This window comes from Peromyscus eremicus, chromosome 9 (assembly GCF_949786415.1).
Source record: "Peromyscus eremicus chromosome 9, PerEre_H2_v1, whole genome shotgun sequence".
NCBI classification, from domain to species: Eukaryota; Metazoa; Chordata; class Mammalia; order Rodentia; family Cricetidae; genus Peromyscus; species Peromyscus eremicus.
The window spans coordinates 74,121,623-74,140,011 of NC_081425.1; the positions used below are offsets into that span (position 1 = coordinate 74,121,623).

The following is an 18,389-nucleotide window of genomic DNA, read 5'->3' on the forward strand; positions in this document are numbered from 1 at the left end:
AGGCATGCGACCAGCCCTGCCGTGCCCCACAGGCTACAATCTCTCCTTTCTGCAGGAGAAATATTAACTCATTTAGACCACCGATTTCTTCAAATCGTTGCTCAAAGGAAACTGGGGTCAATCTGAAACATGCAAACAGCATTCTAAACAAGAGAAACAAAGGCATCCATTAGATCTGCTGGCTAGAGCCTGGCACTACGGTAGAGACATTCTTAGTTTCAGGGACGCTATTGCCTGGTCTCTGGCATTCACACTTGGGGGAAGAGGCCTAAGAAGGAAAGAGGAATTCTGCCCTTTCAGGACCTCAGAAGGGATATTTGAAACAATTTACTCCGACCTCAACTAAGACCAGCGTGTGTTATGTTGGAAAAGTGTTGTGGAGTGTCTGGCGCTTCTACCGACTGGTCCAGTTAGAAGACAGTGGATATGTGACCAGATGGGATAGACAAGGAATCTCTCCCCACTCAGACCAGTCCTGGCTTGGTGGAGGGAAGAAAAGAGCCAGGGGCAAAGCTCTCTGAAACATGGATGGATGTCATTTCTCGGTAGTGCAACTGGCTCTTCCTTAGCACCCAGAACTTTGAAGGTGTTCTTGGATCTGTCTTTTCCTAACTCCCTCTCCCTTCCACTGCCTGGTGAGTGCCTGCTGATCTTTGTCCTCCACTGAACTGTCGAGGCAAGAACCTAGGCTTACTCACCGTGGGGTACCAGCCGGCACCAGGCAGTTCCTAGACCCAAACTACTGGGTGGGTAGGTAAGTTATGGGTCCAAACAAGGCCTGTTTGGGACAGAACTCCAAGACCTTGTCTTGGGGAAGGGTCCCCTCAAGCACTCACATACCTGAGCCTCCAGCTGACACTCGGTGAGGGCCATCATCTCCTCGTAGGTCATCTGTGAGAACAGCGCAGCGTATTTGTGCAGGCGGAGGCTTTTTAACCAAGCTGGAACATCTGCGGTGCCAGATGTGCAAGAGATGGGGATAGAAATGAAAGGAACAAGAAGAGGTGACAAAAGATGGGGGGACACAAAGGGGGGAAGGGTGATGGTCAGAGGAAAAAAAAAGAAAAAAAAAATGTTATTACTTAATTTGGGCAGCAAATGATGCCTCAGAAAGCTTAGGGCTGGCCCTGACAACCCCACTGGGTCCTTTAGTCTACCTCGGACCAGGCATTGCTAACTTGGGGTTTAAGCATTTCAGGGCAAACAGGAATTCTACATATATGGAAAGTTTTCTAGGTAGTCTCCCACAGAGCCTTTAAAGTTATCAAAGGAGTTTATCGTAATAAAAAAATAAAATGCAAAGGGCCACTGCCTCAGCTGGGCTGTTTGACTGGCGAGACTGGCACAGAACGCTGAGAGCAGATGCAATAGTCTACACCCTCAAGACATTTCTTTTTGAGGCTCAATGCAAATCTCCACAAGCTAGTCAGCCACTTCTAGAAGCAGGAAACACACGTAACAGCTGACCCCCCATAAATGCCCTGCCTGACGCTTCCTCTGCCTCTCCAGTTCCCTGTGGGATAAAGGGCATCCTGGACTACCAGTATTGGCACTGCTGTGGGATGGCTGCTAGTCACTTTTCCAAGCTTTGGGATGCATTTGGATGTGTCGTTGACTTCTTCTTTGCGTGCCAACCCAAGCGATATCACAACACCAAGGATCCAAACGCGGTCTAGACCACAGGATAATGGACCCTCCAAGGCACAACTGAGGCAATCCCAAGTCCGGTGTTTTAGAGTTAAGAAAATTACTGGAGTGAAAAGCCACTGAGCCACTGCTTTAATAATCAGAACCAAAATAAATCATTTGCCCAAAGTCTTTTACGTCAGAAGTTTTGAGCTGAGAAGATCTTTGAAATGTTTCTGGAATCGTCTTCCCCTAACCTTGTTCACCGTACAGATGGCAACATTGTGCCATTAAGTCTAAATCACAGAGTAAGAATGTGGTCGAGGGGGTCTAGAACCCAGGTATTCTGAGCCTCAGCTCTTTCCTACATTGTACCAAATCCTCACAAGAACTGCAGGGATCACCAGCCATAGAGCTAAGTAAACAGAGATTACAAGTATTTTGAGATGCTAAGGCACAGGGTAAGCGTCATTTGTGCTTCCTGTGAGGTGTCATCCCATCACTAATCATATCGGTCACAAGATCCTGTCCCTTTTGATTACAAAGAGTTTCACTGGGAGGCACTGATGGGCCAGCCAGCCACATTCAAAGACAGGTGGGAACTTGCAGTTTTTCAAGGTTTAGAAAAGATAACCAGGGCTGATGGAAGACAGTCAACTCTGACATCAGGCTTTGTCTCCTGAGAAAACCAAACCAAAGGCTCTGGGGGTGTGGACAGGGGGTGATGTCCTTAAAGACAGGCACAGCAGGTGATCACTAGCCTGCTGAAGGGACTTTGTACTCTGCAGTAGTGTGAGAACCACAGATGGGGGATTTCTGAGAATTAGAATTGAACATCCAATTCAGAACAGACTTTGACGTTTCAGACTACTTGATTCTGTGCTTGGAAGGCCTTCAATCTACTGTGACAAAAGAGTCCCTCTGGGACCATCATTAACTATGCTCAGACAAGGCTTCTCCAGGTGCACACTGCTAACTCCTAACACACTTTTCCGTGCCAAGCATCCCTGGGTCATGATTTCAGGCCACACTAGGCCAGGAGTCTGGTACTTTTCCTGATATAACGCCCTAGAGCTCTATGAGCAGACGTTCATTCTCCACCACACACTTGCTTTCGTTGGAACAACACTAATACTTCTGCAGACAAGGGTAACCATGGGTTGACATGGGTAACCATTAACCACAGTGCTGGTGTTCTGATGGGCTAACATGCCATCACTTGGCCACCAGGCTTCGTGTGTGCCATTCTTTGAAAAGTCCCAAATCATTGCTCAGAAAACACAACAGTCATGATTCAGAGAAGTCTGGGTAATCCAGTGTTACACTAGGACACAAGTCTTTACAGAAGAGGATGGAACAATTCCATGGACCACATTTTTTTTTTTAACCAAGGGCCCCAAAGCTTAGTTATGCCAAATCCACTGATGGTAAGATGAACAAACTCCTCAGCTTTAAAGACGTGTTGCGAACTGGGTGTTTCATAAGCTGAAGTGATAATAGGGTATCTTGAGTCAGGAAGCACCAGGGGAAACTCTCAGTTCACTAAGCTCTAGTTCTTTTCTAGAAAGCAATCTGGACAGCTCGAATCCCCTGGGACAGGCAGGACCAGGCAAGCTTGCCTCACTCATTTCTTCAAAATGCAGGTCACTGGGTGTAGTTGTCCTGGAAAAGGTTCCTATACAATTTCACAACAGGATGAGCTAGGCCTTCCTAATGACTTATTCCCAGGCATATTCCTGGGAAATGTAGGCTCCTCTGACCTTCCATTCCTTAAGGCAGTCAGCCTGCTAGTTCAGTCCTAGCTCAGTGCCATGTGCCTAAGGAGTTCTCCCTCCTTCCTGAGGATGGGTGAACGAAGAGCAGGAAATCTTAGTCCTGAAGAACACAGCCTTCCAGCTATACAGTAAGAGCCCATCTCAACAACGACAATGGATCCCAAAAGAACAACAGAAAAGAACATAGCCTACCAACCGTTCTCTCTCTGGTTGGTGAGGAGCGACGTTCTCTTGCCAGAGATGAAAACAGAACTCCATTAAAAGGGAAACAGGCAAGAGAACTGAAGGCCTTGACTCTTTCGCTCCCGTCAGCAAGACTTCCCATAACTGGGCTGCTGAATTCTCTAAGAAGTTAGCCAGGCCTGAGCTCCAACCAAAGCTTAGAGGCTATCCTGTTAATGCAATGTTGAGAACCGTTTTAACCTCTTAGCTTGGATCCCATGTCTATGTGTGAAGCTGTGGCTATGGTTGGGGGATTCAGGCACATGGGAGACACAGAGGGTGTGTTGCAGAGAAAAGAAATGTAAATCTGGCATATATGTCTTCAGGGTACAGCTGTCAGCTTCATCTAGGTTGCTTCGGTGGTTGGACATAGCAATGCAGGGGCCAAGCCAGAAAGACATCTTCACATACAGTGCAAGACAGAGACAGATGTTTTCGCTACATGTGAGGCAGATTTCCTTGCCAGCTGATGGAATTCTATTGGTTCAACATTTACTAGGTACCATCAGTAGAGGTCAGACTCTGTAAAGACATGCCATTGTCATCATGGAACTTATGATCTACAGAGCATGACTGAGTCCCATGCAAGAATTATAAGCGCTTCAGTATAAGCGCTGAGAATACCTGAATCCTGGGGTAGCACAGAGTGATAAACACTTAGGTTTGCTGAGGCAGTGAGAGGAAGCTCCTCGCATACCGCTGCTTGGAGGAGGAGCAGCTTGGAGTCCATTGGGCAAACCACATTGGAGAGGCCGTTTCCCATGGTAGGAACATCAGAAGCGAAAGTCAGAGCCACAGCATATTTAGGGTAGAGAAAATGCTTGGTGAATGGTGGAACCAGCTAGAGAGAAGTGAGGACACCCAGGCAGAGGAGTCAGGAGCCTGAGATAGGAAATGTCCAAACAAGGAAAGTAGATGTTCGTCTTGCGGATGAAGAAAAGCCATTGAAATCTGCACCTTGGAAGCCCAGGTTGCCTCAGAAAGATGATGGCGGTGATGGGAAGGTGGCTGGAGGATGGTGAGAAAAGGCCAGGACCTGAGTTTAAGAAGAAGACCCAGAGGAGTGCTTGAGAAGGACGAGAGGGGAATGGAAAGGTGGAAACTGATGGTACTTGAACGTCAGGAAGAGTAGGGAAGGAGGAAAACAACCAATGAACTGAAGATGGCTCCTTTGGTTCAAGTTTGGTGAGGGAAAAAAAGGGGAAAGCCAGTGCACCAAGACCTTGGCAGGAGGCTGAGCCAGAAAGCAGCTTGCCTTGTTACTATACATGCTTGCTGGTTCTGCCGTGGGAGTAGATGCAGCTACATAGACACGGAACATTGGATGAGACCAGGAGAGAGCCACGGTGAAGCCATAGGGTGGCGGGCATTGTGGGTCTGGCATCCCATCCTTCCTGAGGCTCCTTCCAGCTCCTGTTATAGGCCATGCTGCTTTATCTTCTCCTGGCTATTTTGGATAACAGGGCTCCACACCCATCTTGCATGTGTTCTATGTCCACCCTCAGGTCTTTAGCAATGGGATCAACTTTTAAACTGTCATCATTTCTATATCCTTTTAGGGTTTGGACGCCTTGACCACAGAGAGGCTTTGTGTCATGTCCGCAGCTCACACGGAAGCTGGGCTTCAGTGAGAATATGGGCTGCTTTTCTCTTACGCCTGCTGCATTAGCCAGCCAGGTCAACAAGCCATGCAGCGCCCAACCTCAAATGAGGACAAGCTGATAAGGACAGCGACAGGAGGGGGAGAAATTAAGGCAGCTCTTTATCTAGAAGAGAGAAACATGAACGAGCAGTTTCCCACAAGAGAGCTTATTTGTGGTACTCTAGGTACCTGATGACGGAAATCAACTCTTAACTCCTCAGAGAGCCAGACTGATCTCACACAGCCTTCTCTCTAAGACGCAGGTTGCATCCATGCTCTCCGAGGGAGAGAAGAAACACCAAGGCTGGGTGTGAAGGGACTAACACTTCACCGTTGAAGTTGGAGAAAAAGCAAATCCTTCCCGAACAGAGAGCTGCAGTTTAGTGACACCGTAAAGCCCGTCTTTATGTTTGGCCAGAGCAGAGTGAAGGGCCTCATTCTGTTCCAGGTACTGAGAAAAAGGAGGAGGTGTGCTTGTTGCATCCTCAGGAGCTGGATCCTCTTGAGGGGAACTCCTTGACCCTGAAGAGTATCTAGGGTGTTTCAGGAGAGCTCCCCTCTCATGGGGACATACCATGAATCTTTGAACAAATAAATTTGGGGTAAAATACTTCAAAGAATTTGATGCAAACATTGAACTAAACTTCCTCCGGGTGCTTCCGTTTACCACGGTGTTCCTCAGTGCTGTGCTTCAAGTGGCCTGTTGTGTTTTGTTAAAGGGGAACTGAGGATCTCAAATCCCTCCAGCTGAAGATGACACTCACTTGAGTATCTTCCACTCAGGAGTGGAGGTTAAAAGTCCTGAGACATTTAAGAACTAGGAGGAGTCCTGGAATTTGCTTTTCAAAGACATCAGAGCTCTTAGCTTATCAGAATTAGCACAAGCCCATGAGGACCCATTTGTGCAGGGCAGGTCACATGGCTATGTCAGAGAGTTAAACACACACACCCACACCCACACCCACACACACACACACACACACAAAAAAAAGTACAAAACCCCAGTGAATTTATTCCAGTTAAATACATTCAAGATAACACCTGGAAAGACAACATTCTGAATCTAAGCTAGTTTCCATGACAGCTGAGCTGAAAAGTGTCCCAGCCACACACGGTGCCACATCATGTCCCACTCATCACTCAGAGTGTTAAGACCCTCAGAGGCGCTGCATTCAAAAGTCCTACAAAGTTTCTAACAGTTTCCTTTTTTTTGAGATCTCACCTCTAAATAATTTCTCTCGTTTCCATTCTGAGAGAGGCCAAGGACCAAAGGCCTACATTTCAAAAACAGCTCCAAATCCTAAGCCAGCTATTTGCTAGGAGACAATATGTTTTATTTGCTACAGGGCAAAAAAGTTTACTCAAGTTTCAGCTGAGAGACTCCCTCAAAAAGACAAACATTTTTCACAGTCAATGGCTTTCTCCTTTCTTAGCTACTCGGTGTCTGTCAAGGTTACTCCAGCCAGGAGTTCCCTCTTTTGTCCCTATTATGTACGTACACACATAATAATCAAGTTCCATTACCTCTGTATTTTTGTGCTAATGGGAAGCAGCCTGCCACAAGCATACCCAGTTAATGTTGTTCTGTGATAATGAGACTGCAGCTCCCACCAAGAACATACAATATCAACTCCCTCATTCAGGGGACCATTCTTCCTACAGCCAAATCTATAGGCTTTTCCACTCCTGGAATGCAGTCCTCCGGAGAAATGTCCAACACCCTTTCATGTACACACAACACAAACTGCTCAACTGGGCCACGGGGGAGCGTGGAGCCCCTGTGGGTCCACCGAGCAAACCTCCACCAGACGGTTGCAAGTTCCCACATTCACCATGCCGAATTGTCCCTCATTGATTCCCATAGGCCCTGCACTGTAGAAGTCTTCTCTAGCTATCCCAGGCAGAAACCGGGGTGTCATCCTAAACGCCTCTTGCGCATCCCTGTCCACACTCACTTGTCACCAAGTCCTCACCATTCTGTTTCTCATGGAGATACTGGGACACACTCCATGGTCTCCACTCACACTGCGGCTTGGCTTGACTCAACTTCACTGTCCTCTATGGCTGAAAAATCCTCCACCTCTCCATTGGTTTTCAAATCCAGAATCCCCTCTCCTTTACTTTCCATACTGGTGTGCAGGTTCCATTTTCTAATATGCAAATCTAGGCAGGTGGTTCTATTGTAGAAATTCCTTCGACAGTTTCAGAATAAAAGACACCATCCTTTTCAAGGTCAAGGATCTGGCTCCTCCTCTGCAGATTGGGTTCCCAGCTGCCTTTAACACCCTAGTTGTAGATTGTACCCCTACCTTACACAAGTCCTCAATGCTGTTCCCTCAGCACAGGATACCTTCCCTCCATCTATATTGGCTGACCTCTAACCATGCTTTGAGGCTTAGCTCCAAGCCTCACCTCCTCTAGAGACTTCTGCCCTGTTTGAATTAGGGACAGTCTTGGTGCTTGCCTCAAGTTGGGACAAATGTCCCAACAAGGGTCCCTGCATCAGGTATCTGGTGTTATTGTGAGTCTCTTGAAGCTAGAGGATCCCTCACCTCTGTCTCCCCAGAGCTTAGTAGGTACAGAGAAGTCCAATGGCTTAAATGAAGACAAAAGCGAATCAGGAATTTTCCCCCATACCAAAGCCACACCAGGAGCTCTGACCCTCTGATAAATCTCTGGGTGTTGGGCTCATCATCTCAGAGTTCATCATGCTACTCTGAGGGGCAGACACATTCCTTCCACCACTACGCTGCCTTCTTTCTAGGAAAGAAATAATTTAGTAATAGGAGACTTTCTTTTCTGTCCCACCTGAGATAAGAGCTTAGAGAGTACATTCCATTCACCTGCTACCTGGAAATGAGGGATATTATAACTGAGTACCGACTCAGAATCAAGAGTCTTTCTCCTGGGATAAGTCACAGTGAAGCTTTTGAAAAGAACACAGAGACCTGAATTTAAAACATAGCCAGCATGGTTAGTCCAAACATTTCTAAGTAGCCGCCTCCTGAGGGATTGGTAACAGGAAAATTTCACATTCTGGCTCAGGTTGCTGCTTGAGGTTTCAAGTGGAGTACTCAATCCCATGCATGGTTTCTCTTTAGCCTGAGGCCCTACGTATTCCATACAGCCAACCTAAACCACTAGCACAAGTGTTTACCAGAAGCAGCAAAGCACAGAGATGCAGGAGGAAGCCATTAATCCTCCGAGGGCTTATTCTGCGTGCTTGACCCAAGAGATACATTCCCAAGGGAGGATGGTAGCCAAGCTATTCTGTCCAGATGAGAAGGTGGGCAAGAACAAAGCCTGGATTTCAGCCATGTACACCCGTTGGCCAGAAGGATGAATGCAATTATGGTGGCTTTTACTGTTTTCCCAAGATGTGCGGCGAGGGTGATATGTATTCCCAGGGGACATAGAAACTCTTCCAAATTCTACTCCAGCTTCCTTGTTCTCGCAGACCAGACATTTGAAAATTAGAAAGCAGTTGCTTGGTCATGGCCTGGGTATCTCTACCCCTGCCAAGGGACCCAAGGTACAGGAAAGCAAGCATGGGGTTCCACAGGAAGAGCTGGCTTCTTCTCGGATGGACATCACTTAACTACATAGCGCACTACTCAGAAAGTGAGAATTTGAAAATTTACGTGATCATCTGCTCTTAGGCTTGGAGATCAAACCCTTGGAATGGGTATATTAAGGGTTTCTTCCTAGATGCAACTTTCAGAAGGCATGCTGAGGAATCTTGATGTGGAGAAGTTCTTGGGGGCCACTTCACAAGAGGGCTGAATAAGGAACATTTGTGCTCAATAAATACTGGCCCTATGCCACATCAGAATGTGTTTGGGGGTTTGGACATTTCTACTATCTGATATAGTCAGCTGAAAATACTTTTCCCTATAAATAGAATTTTTATTTTCCCTATAAATAGAATTCATCATCTATTATGTTCCATCTCTTGATTTTTTTCCCCTGTTACTTGCTAGTGTCCTTATACATTGATTTCTCCATCCAATTCTTTAAGAAAAGTAAGTCCAATAGATCAAAGCAGGCAGAAACACATGGAGAGGGTCTTTTGTTCCAACCAGCCACCAAATAGCTTCTTTTTTATTGATACCTATGAGCTCATGATGAAAATCTTGGATGTGACATTTTGGCTGTGTGATTCTGTGACTGATTGAGTTTTTGAGAAGACCATTCTCACCAATTCTAGAGAAAGGAATCAAGAGAGCTTATCCACAGGTGTCCCTTGAGTTCTGGAAGGTGTCTGACTTTTATCCAGAAAACAACAACAAAAAAACCCAAAACCCAAAAAACAAAAACAAAAATCAAGCCAATGGGATATTCATTCAATTTTCCCTTTTTGCTCATGTTTCTTTAAAACCAAACACATTATCTCTATTCACTTCTTACCTTAGAAGCCTGCAAGCACACATGTGCCCACCTTGGGAGAATGCGTAAATGTGCATAAGCCCTCCAAACAAGTGGAGAAATAACAAGAAAGAAAGGAAACAAAGTGAAAGGAATGAAGTAAGCGTGTTCAGACATCAGACAGTGATGCTGGTATTCTCCAAGCCAACGGTCTATTCCTCAGTTCTCCATGTTGGTCAACACAGAGTCAATGCTCCTCTGACTTACCAGGGTCCCAGCTGTCCAGGCACTGAACTTTACCTGGACGTAGCATCATTTGGGAATGGGTTTTGCCCATCCCCCAGTGCTAGGATGCAGTCCCCTGAGCCCTGTGGAAGAGGGTTATACACCCTGTATGTCAAAAATGACTCATTGCACTAGCTGTTCTTAAAGACTCATTTGTATGCTCAGAGGAAACCTCGAAGACACACCCTACTTCTACGGGTCTCTCATTGCATGACCATCACGGGAAGGGGCCGGGATAGAGAGACATCTCCCCAAGCCGCTGAGAGGAAGACTGGAGGTCAGCCTCACTCCCTATGTTGATGGGCTCCACTCTTCAGCCTAGCGCTCTCTTATACTGGCACCTGAGAAGTTGAGGGCATACTCTCTGTGCTAGGTTCCCATGTCGGGAGGGAGGAGGTCAAGAGCCTCCTCTTTTATAAGGGGAGGATTAGTAATAACAAACATCAGGAGTGTGGATTAACAGCAGCATGGAGGCCCCTGAGAGCCTGTCCTCAGCATTTGTCCCAGAAGCCTGTCTGCTTATTGTCTCACTAGCTAACATTGTTATCAGCATGTCTCTGATGAGTATCTTTCCCTAAGGACTTCTATCCCCCCCAAACAACTGGTGTCTAAAAATACAGAACACATGCATCCTCTGTGAACCCATCATGGGTAATTTGGAAATCTCTGTCTCCTGAGGAGGATCTGTAGGAGAGGGTACATTGACAGACGATGTAGGAACATTTATTTAGGTTGCACAATAAGTCTTTACCATCAATATGCAAATCTATTATCAGGCTTAAAACACTGAAGGTTTTCACGTCCTTGAAGCAGATGCAGAGAAAGGGGCTTGAAGGTTTCTTTGACCATCAAACAAAAAGGGGATGATAAAAAGAAATATTACTACACTTCATTGAGAGCAAATAAAGTAATAAAAGATCAATAGTTTGTTTCTCTGAATTAGTGACAGGTCCCTAGGCACAGCAAGGAAGAGGGTGGAGTAGCTTGGCATCTTCTCAGATGACCCTATCCAGGCTAGCAGGAGTCTTCAGTGTCCAAGAGTCAGGGCACAGAAAACGGAAAACAGAATGTTGACCTTTCTCGCTCTGGCTTCTGGGTCGGGGCAAATGATCATTGATCACTGATCAAAGATCAGAAACAGCAAACCTCAGTGCTGTCTATTAATGGCAGCTCCAGGGCACTTTCAGAGCCTGCCCTTGGCATTGTCCCAAAAGCCTGCCTGGCTATTGTCTCACCAGCTGACATCATTATCAGCTGGAAAGAGGCTTCCAGACCTTCCTCCAGGGCCAGCTCTGGAGTTCTGGAGGGTGTGGCTCGAATGCACAAGCCTAATGTGAGGAGCTGGGCTCCATCTCTCTTATGGACCACCTCTCTTTCCCCTTGGACTCCAAATCAAGGGAGGGCCTCTTGGTTCCTCTCGTGGTCACTCACCTTTCATACCACTACCTTCTTCTTGGAATGTGTTACGAGCAGTGGTCTGATCTTCTAAGTGTTCACTCCCACCACTTCCTGAAGAGGCTACACTGCTTTGTGGAGACAGGGGGGCATGATCGGATGGGAGGCACTGGGGTCCTCTAGCTCGTAAGTCCTCATGAGACATCCATCCATGTCCTAGAGGCTGGTTTGGCACATTCATGGGTGGGGTAAGGGATACAGATCGTTTCAAAGGGCTGTGGTGTGCCTGGCCTGAGAGAACTGGAAAAAAAAATAAAATGAAATAGGTTATTCTCCCCATGTTAGCCTGGGACGCAGAATAACCCACAATACCTTTGCACCCTCAGAGATACCGTGGCTAACTCTTACACTCCACTGGTGGTCATAGTGGGTTGAATCAGGTCTGGGACTGTCCTTCCCTCTACTGGCTAAAGAGGGGGCTGCCTGGACCTGCTTGTGGGCTAGGTTGCACCCTGGAGCCCAAACTTATGGTGCTCACACACCTGGTCTTCACGTTTGTGAGTTTGGATCTGGTTTTATTTTAAACTTACAAATCAGACTTTGGAGCAGCTGGGCAAAGCTGACAGCTTAGAAGAGGCCATCCGACCAAAGTGAACAAAGCCTGTGTTGGACAATAATTTTTAAAGAGCAAGAATGATATTACCCACATCGGGATGGAGGACCTGAAGGGCAGGCAGGCTGGTCCCCATCTGGGATCTGGGCAAGGCTGATCTAGACACTGAGCTAGTTATTCCAAACAGGAGTTAGGGGACTGTCACCTCTGAATGGTGGTAGGAGCTCAGGGAGGGAGCCTAGCACTGATGTGACCTCAGGGTATGGGGCACTGGCAGTCATGCTGAAGAGGCCAATTCTTTCCCTTGCCCTCAGGGTTCATGTCAAACTTTATCTGGCAAACACCTTCAGGTAACAAGGCTTTCATTCAGCAGTCAGCAAGGCACTCCCACTGAGCATGCTCAGTCCTTCCACACAGTGGGCAACATCTGCAGAGCTCCTTTTTTATTTTCCAGAAAACTAGGAAAAAGCAACAAAATGAGCGTAACTGGCCAAATTAAATTGAAGGCACTCAAAGGAGGGATTTAAGCAACATCAATGCTGGGGGAGCCGATGTTACCCTTGGTTGGTTTTGCTGGGTGTGTAAGTGACTTTACAAAATAAGTCTATTCATAACTTTTCTCTCAGTCTATTTTGATTGCTGCTGTATTAATGTGGAGCTGAGCCACATGCATTTTTAAACATTTTTCCAGGGAAGCCATTGAATTCCATCTCCAGTTCTAACCCCTCCAATGGGGTACTTGCTGTTCCTAGTTTCAGCCATATATTTCTTTGCTGGCAAGAACTTTCTATGTGTTTCAGTAGGTAGACCAGATGGCCCAAATAGTGGAAGGTACTGCCTTTAGATTATAGATGGATATTAGCTACATAAAGACCAGAGCAGGTGATTACCATGACTCCACCTTCAAAATAAAGACCAGAGCCAAAAGGCAGGCTGCTGCCAAAAAGCATGTCTGATATGGTCTGATGGTTAGCTGGCACCATTCCAAGCCGTAGAGTCTAAGAGCAACAAGGCTCAATACTTTTGAGGTCATTGTTTCCACTTGGCCCTGTGTATGAATCGGGACAATCAAAAGGACTAACAACTTTTTTTTTATTAACAAAAAAGTGTGGGTGGGGGCGCTTCTGAGTATAACATTTGTAATCTACTTAGGAAATTTCCAGTTTGAATAGATTCTGTTGAAGGCATCGGATTTGTATCTACCTTAAAGATTTGTGAATGTGACTTTAAAAAAAAAAAAAAGACCCTATCAGGTGTATTTTCACTAGATTAAAGAACAAACTATTTGAAAAGGCTTTCTGGAAAATGCATTGCTCCCAATTGGGGTAAAATTAGAAAAAAAAAAAAAGGAAAAACAAATAGGAAACAGCAACAAAAATTAAGAGAGAAATGAATGGAAAGAAAAGCTAGACATCCAGAAAATTCATTTCATGCCTATCTAAGCATTTATATAAAAGTGGGCAGACTTGTCTGGAACCTCCCTGAATGCTGGAACTTTCTGTCTTAGCTCTACATTTTTGTAGCTCTGGTGGGGACTTCAAATGGTGCTAGGCAGGTATGACCACATTTCCATCTGGGGTCTCCTCCACATAGCTGGGATTCAAGGGAGTTTGAAACTATAGAACAGGACTTGCCCCAAAGGGATCAGGCAGAGCAGGTGGGATCTGTGATAGCTAGAACGTTTAGATATAATAACAAAATTGAGAAATAATCAATATCTACGTCTTATGGTTCATGGCTGCTGTTAGTATAGTATTTCGTGTGTGTGTGTGTGTGTGTGTGTGTGTGTGTGTGTGTGTGTATGTGTGTAGGTAGATAGGTAGGTAGGAGGACAACCTGTGGGAGTTGGCTCTCTCCTCCCTCGTGGGTCCAGGGACTGAACTCAGGTTGTCAGTTTGCCAGAATGTGCCTTTACCCTCTGGGCCACCTCATCAGCCCCTCATTTTGATTTGGATGCTTAGAGTAATAAAATACCTATGTAGTAGCTGAATTACATCATTGAATGGAGCCAATTTGTTTTCTTGTACCTAAACACTTCTCAAAATCCATATTACCTCTCACTCCTGGTGGGATGAGTCCCAGTGTCCCAGAATGCCACCGGCAATTGGGATTAGAGGTAGAGGCTTTCCTCCCTGAATGGGCTTGTAGGGATGGGAACAGACACTTACACAACTGTTTTTGTTTTCCTGAGCTTAAGTGAAGTCAGAGGGGAGAGGCATGAACTTGGCCTTTGCTTTTGTCTAACAAGACACTTGCAGTTAAGATGGCAGGGCCTTTTCCTGGTGACTTTCCTTCAAAGGCCACCTCCTCTGTATCGTAGAGGGAACCCCTTTATTCTTAGGACTGCCCACATTCAGACCTCTCTGAAATCATCCGGCCGGGGCAGCCAAGCATAGAACCTCACACAAAACTTCTGATATTTAGAGAAGGTGGGAAGTTGACAGCCTTGCTGAACTTCACCCTAAACCAAAGGAAGGCTGTGTGGGGCAAATGCCTCAGCTTCTCGGAAAAGCTGAGACAGGTGGACAGTGGAGGCCTGTTTCCTCACTCTTTTTATTTTACATGTGTGAGTTTTGTCTGTGTGTATGTCTGTGTACCGTTTGAATGCCTGATGCTCTTGGAGGCGAGAAGATGGTATCAGATCCCCAGGAACTAGAGTTACATGCTGTTGTGAGCTGCCTGACGTGGTTGCTGGGAACCGAACCTGGGTTCTTTTCAAGAGCAGTACGTGCTCTCAACCACTGAGGCATCTCTCCAGCCTTCAGTCCTATCTTCTTGTGTGGAGGAGACTGAGGATGATCACGGATGATCTGTGGTTAAGATAAACCTGTAGGTTTGGGCAAAGTTTGCTGTTGGGTCTTATTCTGGAGTAAACTGGTCTAAAGTGGCAGAGGGACTAATGAATGGTACAGTCTCTAAGACTAGCACACATCTGTGGGATCAAGTGGAGGTGGCTGGGCCGATCATCAGCGGTGGCCCTATGGTTGCATTTGCTTTAAGAACTCACCTGAAGTTAAAGGGAGAGAAGATATGGACATTCAGGGGGAAAATGAAAAAAGGTTTTTGTTTGTTTTCTTATGAGTCAGGATGGAGGAATAGTAAAAGCAGACACCTGAGAAGTTTTGCAGCCTGGCTGGTGGTAGCCGCCCTATAAGGGCCTCCGCAGAGGCTCTTGAATGCACTTGCTATTGACTGCTGTGCGTAGCCAGTGGCTAAGGATTGCTTCAGAGGGCTGTCCGGGAGTCAGATTCAAATGCTGCAGAATGAAGTGCACCTTGACAAAACCTCCACGGGGATCCATTGGCAAGTTCTGCTTGAGCGGAGGCCCTAGATTTATACTGCATTTGTTACCTTTACAACAGTGTATGTGTGTGTGTGGGGGGGGGGAGGGGGAGTGTGCTGCGGGATGGTTTCGTTATGTGAAAACTCACACTAAAATTTGCCCAGGGGACCACAGTTGTGACTCTTTGGCATCATTGAAATGAAATTCAATTCTGCTTATAGTTTTAGAAATCTCGACGAGAAATTTCAGGTCTGTGCTTGTCTGTGTAAGCAGCTTCACATACACATGCCATTGGGATATCACAACCTTCAGAGTATTTATAAATTCAAGTGACTCGGTGTAAACGGTAAGTATTGAGTATGTCTATTTGAAATATGGGGGAAAAGCAAATAAAAATAATCTGGCTATATAGCAGCCAAGTAGCATGGCAGTATTGAGGGCGTCCTGACCACATGATAAACTCCATTATGCCACTTGGGGACAGCTAGCTTCTCCGACCTCATGATTTCTTTCTCATCTCCTGGCATCTTTGATGTGATCCCTTTCAACACCTTGGAAAGGAAATATACGACAGCTGTGCATGGAGTCTGTTCTGAGCATTTTCCTGAAAGCCTGGGATTCAGATTTATTTCTCATTTTCTTTAACCAACTTAGACTTCGCCTTCATTTTTAATTAGTGAGATAAAATTCAGGCAGAAGAAAATTTCAGATTATTTAGGACTCTTTGGAGAATATTAAGTGAAACTATTGCTTCTGCCTCTGGCACAAGAAATAGGGAGGTTTGTTGGAGAAAGGAAGGTGTAGGATACTGGACCTACTGTCTCTTTGGTTCACGTCAGATGGAATCTTCTATAATGGGACAGAAGTTAACAGTGCGACTCTAACAGTAATACTCTTGCTGGGCGGTGGTGGCACACGCATTTAATCCCAGTACTCAGGAGGCAGAGCCAGGTGGATCTCTGTGAGTTCGAGGCCAGCCTGGTCTACAGAGCAAGATCCAGGACAGGCACCAAAACTATGCAGAGGAACTCTGTCTCGAAAAAACTCTTCTAGTGTTTACACAGACCTTTCATTATGCATCACACGTATCAGCTCTTTCTCATTTTGTGATTTGTAATTAAAAAAAAAAAAACAACAAAAGATTTTTTATGAGGACAGACTCCTAATGCTTGAGAAGTAGAGGTCTCTGAGAAGACAGCATCACTCAATAATTTCTAACCGAGAGCCGTGAGGCCCTGAAAATCCCTATGCACACCAGGCCCTGCCAGGGGATGAAATACTGCACTATGAATTTTAAGAGCATGTGGACAATTGGGGAATTAATTTGAGATAAATATAAGTGAAAATGATCAATGCTGAGTTCACAGCCATTTTTGCTTTTCTTTTCGTTTGGCTCAGCAGATCTGAAGTGCCAGTACTGTTTTAACAGGGGACCTCAACCTTTTCGTCTTCTTTATTAACTCACCGCTCCCTTTGGGTATTAACCTGGGGCACTGCCAGCTGACAGAGATGACTGTTCTGTCTTGACTGACAGGTGCTTCCCAGTGTGATCCAGGGGATTTTAGGAACTATTAGAATACTTTCTGTGGTCATGACTTCCTCGTGTTCAAAGCAGCCATGGCTTCTCTTTGCTACCACTGGGAGTTTCTACCTCTCTCAGGTTTAACATTTAGAATTTAGACCGTTGAAGATGTTGGATATTGATGTTCCAATAAAGGCAGTAAGGATCCCCACCTAACTGACATGGCCCTCTCCCATCTGACCAAGGGGCCTATGCTCCCACCTCAAGGTTAGGTTCTGTGAGCACAGTGACGCAGATATGGCTTTCAGCTTTTTAGTACCTACATTTTAAACTCAAGGTGTTGCCTATTTCTCACAGAAATTTGGTAACTTGAAACTTTTTCCCTTTATTTTTACTTAGGTGTGTGGGTGTTTCGCTTGCAAGTCTGTCGCAGTGCCCAAAGAGGCCAGCAGAGGGCATTGGATCCTGTGGGACTGGAGTAATAAGCAGTTGTAAACTGCCATGTGAGTGCTGGGAATCCAATCTGGGTCCTCTGGAAGAGCAGCCAGCTGGTGCTTTTAACTGCTAAGCCACCTCAAATTTCTAGATGTTCGTGTGATAGAATTTAATCCAATAGCACAATTAAGTTTATAAAAATAAGTTATTTTTATAAATGGGGGAAATATATATATCATATATGTATATATGTATATGAAAAGTTATTGAAACACACATTATGTATGATTAACATATGCTAATAAAAACTTAAAATATAAGTCATTCTAATTTAGGGATTCTAATTTGGAAAGCTAAGGTAAGGAGCCCACATATTTGCATATTGTTTAAAAATATTTACTTATTTCACAAATGAAAAGGTCCTGGGGGATTCCCTAGGACTCAGGCGACATATGGCGTGTACACTTATGTATGACAAAGCACCACAGAAGAGCACCCACAGTGTTGCTGATGCTGCACTTTAACAACTCTTCCTAAACCTGCCCTACCCCCTGTTCAGAGCATCAGTAGAGCCTTTGCTGACAACATCTCAGGGCTCACAACACACAGTTCTTAAGTTTTACTGAAGGAGGTTGGTCAACACTTGTCAGGTTTCAAAAAGGTTATTCTTTGAAAGGAACTGGGGTGGGTGGAGCTTCTCTTCCCCCTTTTATCAAGCATAGTTAGGGTTCCATCCTGTGGATTTGTCTTGATGATATGATTTCAGTGTATCTACAAATTACTACTAGAAGCTTTCAATTCAAAGAACGGAGTTCTACTATCATTACTTTGGATGTCTAATTCTAGGCACTTGCTTTTCTTTTTCTTTCTCCTTCTTCGTCTTTTTTTTTTTTTTTGCTGAGACAGGTTCTCACTCTGTAGCCTATGCTCCAGGCTGCCCTCAAACTCATAGAGAGTCACCAGTCTCAACCTCCCAGATGCTGGGATTAAAGGCTCATACCTCCAAGTCAGGCTAAGCACCTTGACCAAGACTCAAGGGTAACACAGTAAGTGACAGTAGGCCCTGAATTATTCTTCTTTGTTTGGACTTGTGGTCTGAGGCCCTGTGGTGGGAAGCTTCAGGGAAGAAAAGATTCATAGTACTTCAAAAATACATTTTGAAAAATGCAATGGCAGAGAATTTGATCAATGACATCATGCAAAAAGCCCCCCCTAGGAGTCACATT

At 45.5% G+C, this 18,389-nt stretch overlaps 1 protein-coding gene across 5 annotated transcripts in view; it reads right to left on the reverse strand.

The window, feature by feature from the left end:
• The window catches only part of Samd4a (sterile alpha motif domain containing 4A), a 218,425-nt gene that overhangs the window by 36,716 nt on the left and 163,320 nt on the right, over positions 1-18,389 (reverse strand). For 3 of the 5 annotated variants that reach the window (XM_059273750.1, XM_059273749.1, XM_059273754.1), the window contains exons 3-4: positions 11,347-11,610; positions 841-950 (exon numbers count right to left, since the gene is read on the reverse strand). In XM_059273750.1, coding sequence (XP_059129733.1) covers positions 841-950; positions 11,347-11,610 — 374 coding nt within the window. The remainder of the gene's footprint in view (positions 1-840; positions 951-11,346; positions 11,611-18,389) is intronic. The other 2 variants (XM_059273753.1, XM_059273752.1) reach the window with 1 other exon arrangement.